Genomic DNA, 12844 nt, shown 5'->3' with positions numbered 1-12844 from the left:
CCACAAAGAGTAACAATAGGCCTACCTGGGGGATTACTAAGGCATTTGTGCGTTTTTGGGAGGAAGTAGATGGTAGGTATCGTATAGCATGAGGGAGTAAGAAATTTGACCAGATCATCCTCCAATAGACCTTCGCTCATCCACCTGGTACACAGAGCAATCAAATCAGTCCTGATTTCTACAGAGGGATCCTTTAACATTTTGGCATAGCATTGGCGGTCATGTAGTTGTCGATTGGCCTCAGCGACATATTTGGTTCTGTCTTGAATAACGACATTAGAGCCCTTGTCAGCAGGCTTAATAACAATATTAGAAAGTAGCTGGAGTTCTTTCTTAGCTTGACGTTGGGCAATGGTAAGGTTCTGTTTGATGGTGCCTGCCTTGTGACAAAGTTTTCTGAGATCTTCAATACATAAATCATGGAAAGCCTCAATACAGCCACCAACTGGAAATTGAGGGTTAAAACGTGATTTACTTTTGAGTTTAGTCCGTATATCCCAATTGGGATTAATGTCGAAATCAGCAAAATCAATATTCAAGGGATCATATTTGTCGTCATCAAGGCATGCCAGATCCATGAATGATGGAATGTCTGAAATTAAGAGATCGGTGCCACCAGTACGGAATGTTGGACGTTTTATGGTGGCATCCGTATTGCAAAAGAATTTCTTTAACTTGATTTTGCGCATAAATTTATCAAAATCAATGCGTACTTGGGCGTAATCATAGTTCACAGTGGGACAAAAATTGAGACCTAGTGATAGTAACAAGGTTTGAGATTTAGTAAGAGTATGGGATGACAAGTTGATAATTTGGCAAATCTTCATATTGTCTATAATTGATTCTTGACTCCAGAGCGTGTTGATCTGCCCTGTTGTGACGCCTTTTGACCGCTTCCCACGTCAGCCTCGGCGAATGACTTTTTTGCCTGTGACTTTTGACCTCTTCCTCGTCCTTTAGAATTACCCCGACCTCTCCCTCTTTTTTGATTTTTGCCATCCTGACATAAAAGTCTCATTTCATCCAGGAAATTCATTTTAGGAATGGGCTTGTCAGTCTCAGATGCAGAGATATCTGACTCAGAGGTAGTCGCGGCTAGGTCACTAGATGGAACAGACATAGACTGTGTAGCATTAATTTTGCGGAGAGAGTCGAAGCGTTTCGCAAATGTAAAGACACGACCCATCTCATAGTCTGTTTTGTCACGTAGGAATTTCCTGTGTTTACGCTGTTTAATTTCATCTTCATATGCAATCAGACTTTCATCAATTTTTTTGTGTAAAGATTTCCCCTCCGCTGTTGTAGGGACTTTAGTCAGATCAATCTCTACTTTACCCAATTCTTTTAGTGCTTGCTCACGGTCCAATTTAGCATACTTTACTAAAATAGTCAGAAACTTGCCAGAACAATCCTTGCTTGCTTCACCCCATTCCTCGAGCATTAAAGGATTTTGGTCCTCAAAGGACGGAGTGGTCATTATGCGTAAGCCTCATGGTATTCTCTCAATGTCCAGATAATTTTGGAGGGAATGCTCCTCCCACCACTTAGATATTTCCCTTCGTCGGAGCCTCTCATATTCCTTTAACAGGAGTACTTCCTTGCTAACGTTACTGCTAGCTTTTTTATTATTAGCCCCAGTAGTGGGCAGTGTAGAGATGGATTCCTGCTCTTCACAGAATAAATCCTTGGCTTGGAGTAACCGGGCTGCTACCCAGGCGTCCTGCATGCCTGTCATGCTATGGCTGGAAAGTACTAAGTATTATTTATTGGATCCGACCCACAAGAACCAACAAAGCGGAATGCCGTCTACTATTAGTAAGCACGGCAACAAAAAGGACCTAAAAGCTGGTGCGGACATGGGAACCACAATGCAATGAGTACATGTGTAGCTACAGGGAAAAGTAAACAGACCAACAGCATACACTTACCTTAAGGCGGTCTTCTGTGCGTCCTCCGGCACACACGAAAAGTGCCGGTCGGCAAGGGAGTGTCAGCTGTTATCCTTCCGTGTCTGCGTGGGGTCCCAGTCCTATAAGCAGTAACATCTGCCACCAGCGGCAGCAATCCACTTCAAAAACGAAGTTGAAAGTCGAACGCGCACAACGTGGCGGTCCCGGTGCTGATTCTAACACGGAACGCTCCGTGATGCAAAAATTGGAAAGAAGGAGGAAGAGATGAAAACGCACTCGCCGCAGGCACAGCAAAGCAAGTGCCAGGTTCTGTGGGGGGTCGAAAGAAAACACCAGAGATGCAGCATTGAAAGTTACTGGTGTCTTTTAATATTAATCCAAAAAAATTGTTAAAAGGCCAAGTGCAAAATGCAAGGCACAAAAACGTACAGAGCAGCACATAAATACAGGACAAAACAGCAGGACGCCTAGGCAGGGCAGCTTGCAAACAACGCGTTTCGCGCTATACTGAGCGCTTGATCACGTGAGGGGGAGGAGATTAGACAATGCTAAGTACACACACTAACATGAAGTCCCTTGACTGTGTCTATGGCAACACTTCACACAGAACATGTAGGAATAAGAGTGGCCATGTTGGAAAGGAGTGTAAGTCCATGTTATAACAGAGGAATGGAGGCACAGTGCCAAAAACCAAAACCTCTGCTAATAGTCAGATGTACAAATGGAAACCCACCACTTGATTTAAATAAATACAGTTCTATGTGCTTGGCCATACTTGAAATACTTGCACAGTGCTACAATTATAGTAAAACGGCCATGTAACATAGAAAGAATGACAGACCACACTCAAAGAAAACCAACATTGGAGAACACCCCATGTAAATAAACAAGGAACCTCATAACAAAGTAAATTATTCCCAGTAACACTCAGATGATATATATATATAGGGGTTTTGGGGGGTTTGGCGTTGGGTGGGGGGTTGTGGGGTTTTCCCCCCGCATATATGTTACAATTGACCTTCACAATTCAGTCAATTGTGAAAAGGTCAATTGTAATTCGAACAGTTGTAAAACGAACAACTCGTATACAACCGTCTCTCTCCCTTTTCTCAGCACAAGCATGCGTTGCTGCCTGGCTTCTCCTTCGTGCTGGAAAAACGAAGGCTGAGGCTCAGGCTGTGCAGCAGTGCACTGCGCAGGGGCACGTGCAGTTTGTTCCCCAGTCTGGGCACATTCCAAATGTGCAGGCGTGGGGGACGCATGAGTGAGCAGCAGAAATACTTAGTTATAACTTGTACTTTTGCTGTTGCACACGCTCCTGTATCAAGTGGACGATCCGTACGCTCTGTGCCTGAAGATCGTCTGTCTGTTCTCCTTTGTCCCCACCCCTTGCACTGGTATAATCTGCAGAATTGCAGTCAGACCTATTTGCAGTATCTCAAACTGTTAAATGTATTTTACGCACTTACTCTGCCTGTGCAGACTATTATCACCTCAGAATTTCAAGGGCTTTGAGCGACTGTTGTTTTTTCCCTATGTTCCCACCATCCTTGAGCGCTTTTAAAAACTTGCCTGTGTACAGGCGCTTTATAAACAATACCATACCAAGTAAAACAGGGATTTGCGTGCCATTCTGCACGCAAATCCCCATTTGTGAAACAGTGATTTGCGGGCAGAATGGCACGCATGTCTGCATTTTAGATGCAAATAATTCCATGAATCTGGGAGTTCATTGTGTTAACTAGCACACTAACAGTGATTTTAATTACAATCTGCTGGTGCAATGTTTAAAACTGGTGTAATTTGTTGCTGTCATTAGATTGTTGAATGCCATTCATCGACCACTGACCATTTGCCCCATTTTTGCCAGTGTAGCTGTGGCACACTGAAGTACATATATGTAACTAATAAAAGGAGCATCCAGGGTTTCTTTCCGGCGGAACACACTCTGAGAGGCACATGCATGGCTTTCTGCAACATGTGAACTTCATTTATATAAAAGTTATTCACCAGTACATTTAATTCAACCAGAGGGGCAGACACGTGCTGTAAAAAGAGAGTTATAACACCATTCCACATTCATATGCAGTTAAGTTAACCTGGCTCTAAAATATATTTGAACAAAAAACATAAAAAATAGCAAAATAAAGAAATAATACTACACCCAGGAAGAACAAAACAGACCATGTCCAGGAAGAAAATGCAATTATCAAAAATAACATTTTAATCCCTGATGAAAGGACATCAGGTTGTCTGATAAACCGAGTTCCAAATGCGCAGGCGCGAGGCACGCATGAGTGAGCAGCAGAAGTACTTAGTTATAACTTGTACTTTTGCTGGTTTGCACGCACACTGACAGCTACAGCCTGCAGACAGGGCAGGCTGACTGCAGACGTATTTATACACGCTGAAGGCCTGTAGCAGAGACACAATCTTGGGGCGGGGGGATAAATGCCATTATATCCCCCCACTTGAAATTGTGGGGGGGATTTATCCCCCCTTTCCCTCCAATGTCCTACGCCCATGACAATATGGCCCATCCAACGATGGGCAATGGTGAGAGGTGGGTTAGAATACCACCTCCGCCAGCTCCGTTTTTGAACTGACCATGTATTCATTGATTGCAAAACTACAGAAGTAAAATACTTCTTCATTACAATGGCCCTCATTACGACCTTGGCGGAGAACCATGGTGCTATTAGCACCATGGTCCATGGCGCTAAATTGCCAACTCCGCCATGGTGGTTGGCGGACTTACCGCCCCATTCCGACCTTGGCGGGGCGGTAAGTCCCCAATCCCCATTTACCCTTCCCCATTCCCATTTTTGCCCCATAGGGCATAATGGGAGTGGGGAAGGCGTTAATTACGCCACCGTAAATTACGGTGGCGTAATTAACAACAAGGTCCCTTAGCGCCATGGATTTTACCGCCTGCAAAAAGCAGGCGTTAAAATCACCATGGCGCTACGGGAACTCGTACTCAGGCGGTAAGGGTCGGTGAAGTTTACGCCGGCGTAAACCCCTTACCGCCTGGGTCGTAATGAGGGCCAATGTGAGCTCACACTCCCTGTTTCCACTGCTCCCCTGCAGTCCCTTCTCACTCTGTTCTTTTTTTGTGTTGCCCCGCCCTTGCCCTCTAGTCTGTCTGGTGTTGGTAGGTCGGGTTTGTCTCATCTCTGTTTGGAAGGAAACATCCCAGTGCATTCCGTTTCTGCTCTTCATTCCATTTCCCTGATTCCGGTCATGGTTTTATGGTTGTGCCCAGGTGAATTGTGGGAGCTGCAGTTCTGAAAGAGATCTCTTACCAGAAGAGAGGCTATCAGGCATTGTGGAAGGGGCGGTGGTGCCAGCAGCCACATACGAAACATACTCAGGAATGGGGTATGGACTGGGCCCTTCTCACTCCCTCACCCACCTCTGGGGAAGGACTGGCTCTGGCATATGCCGTGGTGGGATTCCTACCCAAAGCAGGGAGGGGTCTCGGTCCTCCCTTAACAGGGTCAGGACCCTGACCCCACCACACTGACTGATTGAAATGTTGCTCCTCGCCATTGTTTACTAGAATCACCCTGGCATATTCTACACTGTGCTCATTGTAATGGCACCATGGAGTAAACTTACTCATATAATGATATTTGTAGCATCCTGCCATTGTTCAGCAGCGCCCACATGCAGTGTATATTCGTTGCAGCCTGTGGTTATGAATATTCATATATTTGAAAGAAGTTGTGAGCTCTAGAAGTATGACTGGCTCTCATAGATTCAGAGTGTCTCTATCTGCCCGACGAAAAGGTGGTAACCCTAGGCTACAGTACTGTAGGCCTCTGTGCAGCATCATCGACGGGCTGCTGCAGCAAGATGCTGAGAGGGCAGCTTGGCAACTCAAGGTAATCCTGCTGCATGATCACTGCACATTGCTGTATTCTACTGTGCTCGTTGGGCTCAGGGCAGAGGGTTGCAAAGTGAGTTACTGTGCAGTAGTATACTTGTGTGGTGAACAGGAGGTTAATACTTACTTTCATTATAGCAGTGCCCTATTCAGACAGATGCTATCCAGCACTCCCATGGCACGTATAGCGTTAAAATTAGACAAGCAAACACTATTAGGAACTGAAATAATGTAAATGTAGGTCTCACTTTTAAATTTGAACGGTAGGAAGTGGGATGTGATACATGCCTCCCGTGTATGCATGTTTTATCTCATTTGGGATACTGTATCCCTGCCCCTCACTGTCCATACCCTATTCTGCCTCAGCCCAATCACCCACTATACCTCACCACATTCATCAACTGTATCTTACCCCACTTACTCACCCTACCTCATGCCACTTACCAACCTGGCCTTCAGTATCAGTGTTCTCTGTTTCCAAATGCAGGTACATCACAGAACATTACTGCAGGTATGTTTACAGTACATTTAGCGTATGGTGAGATAGGGAATGCTACTACACACCTTCCTCTGATCAGCATTCAGTTCTCTGCTAATAAATGAAGGCACACCATAGAACATTACTGCAGGGATGTTTACAGTACATTTAGCGTATGGTGAGACAGGGAATGCTACTACACACCTTCCTCTGATCAGCATTCAGTTCTCTGCTACTAAATGCAGGCACGCCATAGAACATTACTGCAGGTATGTTTACAGTACATTTAGCGTATTGTGAGACAGGAAATGCTATTACACCCTTTCCCCTGATCACCATTCAGTTATCTGTTACTAAATGCAGCATGCCATAGAACATTACTGCACATTTAGCGTATGGTGAGACAGGAAATGCTACTACACACCTTCCTCTGATCAGCATTCAGTTCTCTGCTACTAAATGCAGGCACGCCATAGAACATTACTGCAGGTATGTTTACAGTACATTTAGCGTATTGCGAGACAGGAAATGCTATTACACCCTTTCCCCTGATCACCATTCAGTTCTCTGCTACTAAATGCAGGCACGCCATAGAACATTACTGCAGGTATGTTTACAATGCATTTAGCGTATGGTGAGACAGGAAATGCTACTACACTCTTTCCTCTGATCAGCATTCAATTCTCTGCTACTAAATGGAGGCACGACATAGAACATTACTGCAGGTATGTTAACAGTACATTTAGCGTATGGTGAGACAAGAAATGCTACTACACACCTTCCTCTGATCAGCTTTCAGTTATATGCTACTAAATGCAGGCACACCATAGAACATTACTGCAGGTATGTTTACAGTACATTTAGCGTATTGTGAGGCAGGAAATGCTATTACACCCTTTCCCCTGATCACCATTCAGTTCTCTGCTACTAAATGCAGGCACGCCATAGAACATTACTGCAGGTATGTTTACAGTATGTGAGACAGGATATGCTACTACACCCTTTCCCCTGATCAGCATTCAGTTCTCTGCTACTAAATGCAGGTACGTCATAGAACATTACTGCAGGTATGTTTACAGTATGTGAGACAGGATATGCTACTACGCCCTTTCCCCTGATCAGCATTCTGTTATGTGCTAGTAAATGCAGGTATGTCATAGAACATTACTGCAGGTATGTTTACAGTATGTGAGACAGGATATGCTACTACAACCTTTCCCCTGATCAGCATTCTGTTATCTGCTACTAAATGCAGGTACGTCATAGAACATTACTGCAGGTATGTTTACAGCACGTTTAGGGTTTGAAAGATGGGATTAGCACATTTTTCTTCATCCACAAACATTCTCTCGGAATGGGTGCATTGTCTCAACGTCTGCATGTACCTTGCCTATGGGATGTAAAGCCATTTGAAAATGCCTGGGGGTCTCTGTAGTGTGCAGAGTGTTATTCAGCTTTATATAGGGTAACCGTTCCTGCTACTGGCCAAGAAAGGTGGGATCACTGACAATGTAGCAATGCTACTGTACATTACAGAGAACATAAAGGGGCCGATTCATGGAACAAATGTGTGCTGAAAAAAGTGGCGCAAGCTGGCGCAAGGTGGCGCAAGCGTGAGAAAGCAAGCGCACGCGTGCGATTCAAGGAAGGCGCTGCGCATTTTCCACTGGTTGTGCGCCAAAGCCGTGCGTGGCGCACACGCGCACACACGTCATTACAACAACCCGAACGCCGTGCGCGACGCGCACAGGGACAGAGCACAATGTCTGCGCACACACCAAAAAGGGGGCGGGACACGGGGCGTAACGCACGGAATGGGGAACAACACGTGAAAAAGAAGGCGTAACTGGGGAATTACTGCAGGCAAATACACAGAACGCCCACACGCACGCGAACAACTAGTATTCATGGATTTAAATACAGGAAACAAGCGCACGCTAAAAGACGCGCACAGGCGTCAACACGTCTGCCACAGGAAGGCAGGCGTAAGCGTCCCCGTGCACAGTATAAAAGCGCGCACAAACAACAAACACGTACATACCGCTACTATGAATGCCCCATTTGTCGCAGCACTGATTGTGGGACACCGCAGGAGGAGGCAAATAGCCAGGGCCCGCATTTTCCCCCCGGACTAGCCTTTTTGGGATGCCTGACGACCAGGTCTACGGCAGGGTATAGGTTTCCACCTCGTATCATCCTAGACCTGGTCAGGGAGTGGGAAGATGACCTTACATCCCCCACCCTCTGCTCCCAAGCATTGAGCCCCTTGGAGAAGGGGCTCAATGTCCTGCATTTTTTGGCCACTGGGTCATTTCAGCGGACTACTGCCATAGTGGGGGGGGGGTCTCACAGGCCACGCAGCCACGCTGCCTACACCAGGTGTTGGCAATCATGACTGCGCGCCCCTCAGTCCGCAGGCACATATACATGCCCAGAACACCCGCAGAAAGGCAGGCCGTTGTCCTGGACTTTTACAGCGTGGCACACTTCCCCAAAGTGCTTGCTGCCATAGATTCCACCCATGTGGCCCTACGTCCACCTAGGGCCACTGAGCACATCTACCGAAACCGCAAGCACTGGCATTCCATCAATGTGCAGGTGGTATGCGATGCCAAGGGAATCATCACCTCTGCCTATGCAAACTACCCTGGCTCCACCCATGACAGGTTCATATACAGAATGTCCGCCCTGAGCCGGGCCCTGGAAGCTGGGCAGCATGGCGACACATGGCTGCTCCTAGGTGAGTACAAATGCCCGTGCACATGCATGCATGTCACTCACAGACAAATACACAAACCCCAATAATCACTACCATTATCACCTCTCCAGGGGACAGTGCCTACCCTCTGAGCAACCACATGATGACGCCAATCCGGAACCCCACCACACCACCCCAGGTAAGATACAATGCTGCCCATGTTGCAACCAGGGCCAGAGTGGAGGACACATTCGGAGTGCTCAAGTCACGCTTCCGCTCCCTTGACCGCTCTGGCGGGCAGCTACTCTATGCAACCCCAGTAGTGTGCAGGATCATTGTGGCAGCATGTGTCCTGCACAATGTTGCAACACGGCAGGGCTTACCGGTGGACATGGTGGTGCCCCCACATCCCCAGCCACAGGCACAGGTGCTGCCCATGGGAGGGGATAGGGTACGTGGTGAGGCAGCCCAGACCCAGCTTGTGGCCACATTTTTCACCTAAACTCCCACCCTTGTGGAGTGCACACAGGCCTGGCACATACCAGGTGACAATCGATGATGACAAAGAGACAGTCAACTGTCACACCCTTACCACCGGGAATGTTGCCATGGAAGTGCCACATTGTGTGCATCCCTGGCTACCCAAACCTAACCAATCCTGTGTGACCAAAAGGTACACATGCAAGGTGTGTATCATACAGACCTGCAAAACAGGCCATGACAATCACTGGTATGTCACACAAAGCCACCAAAACCACAACATGACATGGCAAGCAATAGCAAAACACCAACACAGTAACAATAATGTACACATTGACATGTGAAAAATGCAAAGTGGCATCAGACAATGATGCCTGACATGGAATCAGATGAAATGACTGACCAACAACCTCCCACACAAAGCAAGTCATACCCAAATGCATAACAACAGTTGTAGCTTGAACATAACAATGAATGCCTGTACATATGCACATTGTGCATGGCAAAATCAACACTGCATAATACGTGTGCTGTGTCCATCTCCTGCAACACACTGCTCAGCACACAGCATAGTGACCAGCCATTGTGTGTGACGCACACTCTGAGCATCACATGAAAACGACAAACGAAATAAAAAAACAAATCACGCATGTACAGGATCCACAAATGGTCATAGATCATGTGCTGCAGGGACACAGTGGGCCCTAGAAGGCAAACTGAGTGCATATGTGGACATGGAAGGGTGGTTGTACATGTTGTGGATCATAGTGCGAGAGTGTGTGTCAGTAGGGACATGCACTCAATACATGCATGTGCAATCAAGTGACAATCAGTGTCCTCATCACATGTGAACATTGCCCATGTGTACACCCCAGCATGTCAAACCACAACTATACCCTCACACCTGAAAGGTAAACACAACGCATGAACAGCCATTGATCAGCAGAATACATCATGTACATAGGATACCACAATTACAATGTCAGGGTGCCCATCACACTGTGGAGCAAGGCAACTATCCAACAACAAAATACCCCCCTCCCTCACATATCACCATGACCCACTGAACAACTGCGCATGGGGTATGTAGCCTTCATCCTTGAAGTTCACCTGGCCACAGGATCACCCTTCCCCTTTGTCTCCATCTTCCACCTTGCGTGTAAAAAGTGTACAGCACCCTCAGAGGCCACCTTGACTTGCAAAAACACCAAATCAAAGAGAACCCAAAGCATGCAAACACAGAAGCCAAGCAAAAAGCCTGCAGGCAGCAAAAGAAACCAGAAGAGTCTCCAGTAGATGATTTGAAGTAGCAGTACGTCACAAAGGCCAAGTACTAGCACAATGATGGAACAACCAAGGTAGCACAGTAAAACAATGTCACAACAGGATGTGTACCATGTGTGATACATAATGTAGAATGATGCAGCACGAACTGATGTGTACTGTCACAGCTCCCGTGTACAGGCGCAGGAGTGACACGAACCAACCACCCCCACCGTGGTCTGGGTGCCTGCAAGGTCAAACTCACACAGGCCTCTGAGACCCTGGTGGGGAAGGAGGGTCAGGGATATGCAGTCGGGACAGGCATTGGTATACTGGATAACCGGAATGAGGGGCAGGAGAGGGGAGTAGGATTGACAAGGGAAAGTAGGGAATGTACAAAAACATAAGAATCACATACACAATCAGATCAAACATGTACATCATGCACATACTACCAAATTACTCAAATTGAAGTCAAAGAGAAACTTATCTCTGGGGTGAGTGCTGGCCTCCTGCCTGCGCACTCTCAGGTCAAGTAACATGAGCAGTTCAATGCTGCAAAGAGAGCCAGAGTCACTAATCTGTGCATGCCCATAACACACACGCACACACCACCATGCCTGCCCCAAAGTAACAAAATACTGTACAAACAAACTATCTGGTGTGGTGCTTCGTACCCATACATAAGATTTCCCCCGTGATGGGTCATACACTACCAATGCAGTAAGTCATGCGCTGGTGGGTGCGTGGAAAATGGAAGACCAATGTGTCAAGATTCACACAACATCCAATGTTCCCAGACTAAGCAGCCAGGTGTATTTAGCAAGGTACGACTTCAGTACAAGTCGTGTTCCAGCATAACCTAAATAAAGTAGGTAGTACATGTGGAAATTTCAACCTGAAAATGAAATGCACTGCACACGAGTCTGTCCCTCGCTGTCTGTCCCTGTGAGCTTCTTCTTTCCCTGTCTTGGAACACTACATGGCTAATACAACTGCCTCAATGGACCATGGTGGACCAGAGGATATGTGCCACTGCCCCTGCATGTGCCCCTGACAACTTTCCCATCAACTAGCCATTAGTCCACCAACGCATCTCAGCTGTAATGTGCGCTTCAACACCAATAGCTGTCCAAGCTCACCATCAGTGGCGCTACTTAGCATGCATGTGCAACTGGCCTGGTGGACGGTTAGCTGCGGTGTGGCCGCCTTGTGCTGCTCACCTTGCCTGGAGTCCCTTGAAACATGTTATCTTCTGTAGGATGTGTGAGCACAATCCCTGTGGCTCTGCCTGCGTACACATGCGCATGTCTGCACCACCAAACGTGGCCAGCTTCCAGACATCCGATGGGTCATGTCTGCTGGGAAAGGTGGTCTGGAGGCTCATCCCCCTGCAGAAATGGCAGAAAAAACATGATTAATGCAAGAAATTTCCCTGTGTGTGTCTCCTCAGGCATGTCATGACTGGACCATGTCAGAGACGTACATCAGAAATCACTCCATCAGTGCGACTTTCACAGGCAAAGTGTGTTAGCCACTGTCTACAGCATGAATTGCATCAAGCACATGTACAGCAAAGATAAGAAACATACTACACAATGTATAGCAATTAATGCACACATGAATCATGAAACCACCCATCTAGCAAAGGAAGAACTGTGGTCAATATCACCCCTATCATCCCCACTAGGGGCGTCAACACAAGTAGTACAGCAGCAGACATGCCACAGATATGACAGTCCAAAGCCCTTTTGTAATAGGCTGTAACACCGAACCATCCTTGTGAGCCCATGGATAAGGGAAGCAGGAGTGGCATATGTGAGTCAGGACCCCAAGCTGCAAACACATACACAAGACAAGCTTGAAGGGACCAGCTGGAACAGACAGTGGATGCTTTCAAAAGCCACAAAGCACCATACCGTCACATGAAAGCACAATAGACAAGCAATTTTGAACTATATTAACTAATTAGACTAACTATGAAAAACCTACATTACCTAATTAAACTAACTATCAAATTGAAAGTTAACTAACTAAACTAAAAGAAAAATCAAAAATGGCCACATACAACCCGGGGGGAGGCACCCAGGAGGGGGGAGGTACAGGGTGCTGCTCAACACCCACAT

General features: G+C 46.7%; 1 protein-coding gene across 3 annotated transcripts in view; it reads right to left on the bottom strand.

Annotated features, from left to right (window-relative positions):
* The window catches only part of LOC138580225 (C3a anaphylatoxin chemotactic receptor-like), a 146062-nt gene that overhangs the window by 86065 nt on the left and 47153 nt on the right, over positions 1-12844 (bottom strand). The window contains exon 2 of one of the 3 annotated variants that reach the window (XM_069650592.1): positions 11942-12109. The exons of the other annotated variants lie outside the window; for them this stretch is intronic. Within the exon in view, the coding sequence (XP_069506693.1) occupies positions 11942-11965 (24 nt within the window). The 5' untranslated portion in view covers positions 11966-12109. The remainder of the gene's footprint in view (positions 1-11941; positions 12110-12844) is intronic. 3 annotated transcript variants of the gene reach the window in all.

Source organism: Ambystoma mexicanum, chromosome 3p (assembly GCF_040938575.1).
Source record: "Ambystoma mexicanum isolate Mex_15411 chromosome 3p, UKY_AmexF1_1, whole genome shotgun sequence".
Lineage (NCBI taxonomy): Eukaryota > Metazoa > Chordata > Amphibia > Caudata > Ambystomatidae > Ambystoma > Ambystoma mexicanum.
Note: the sequence above shows the minus strand (reverse complement) of the source record. Positions and strands in the feature narration are given on the sequence as shown.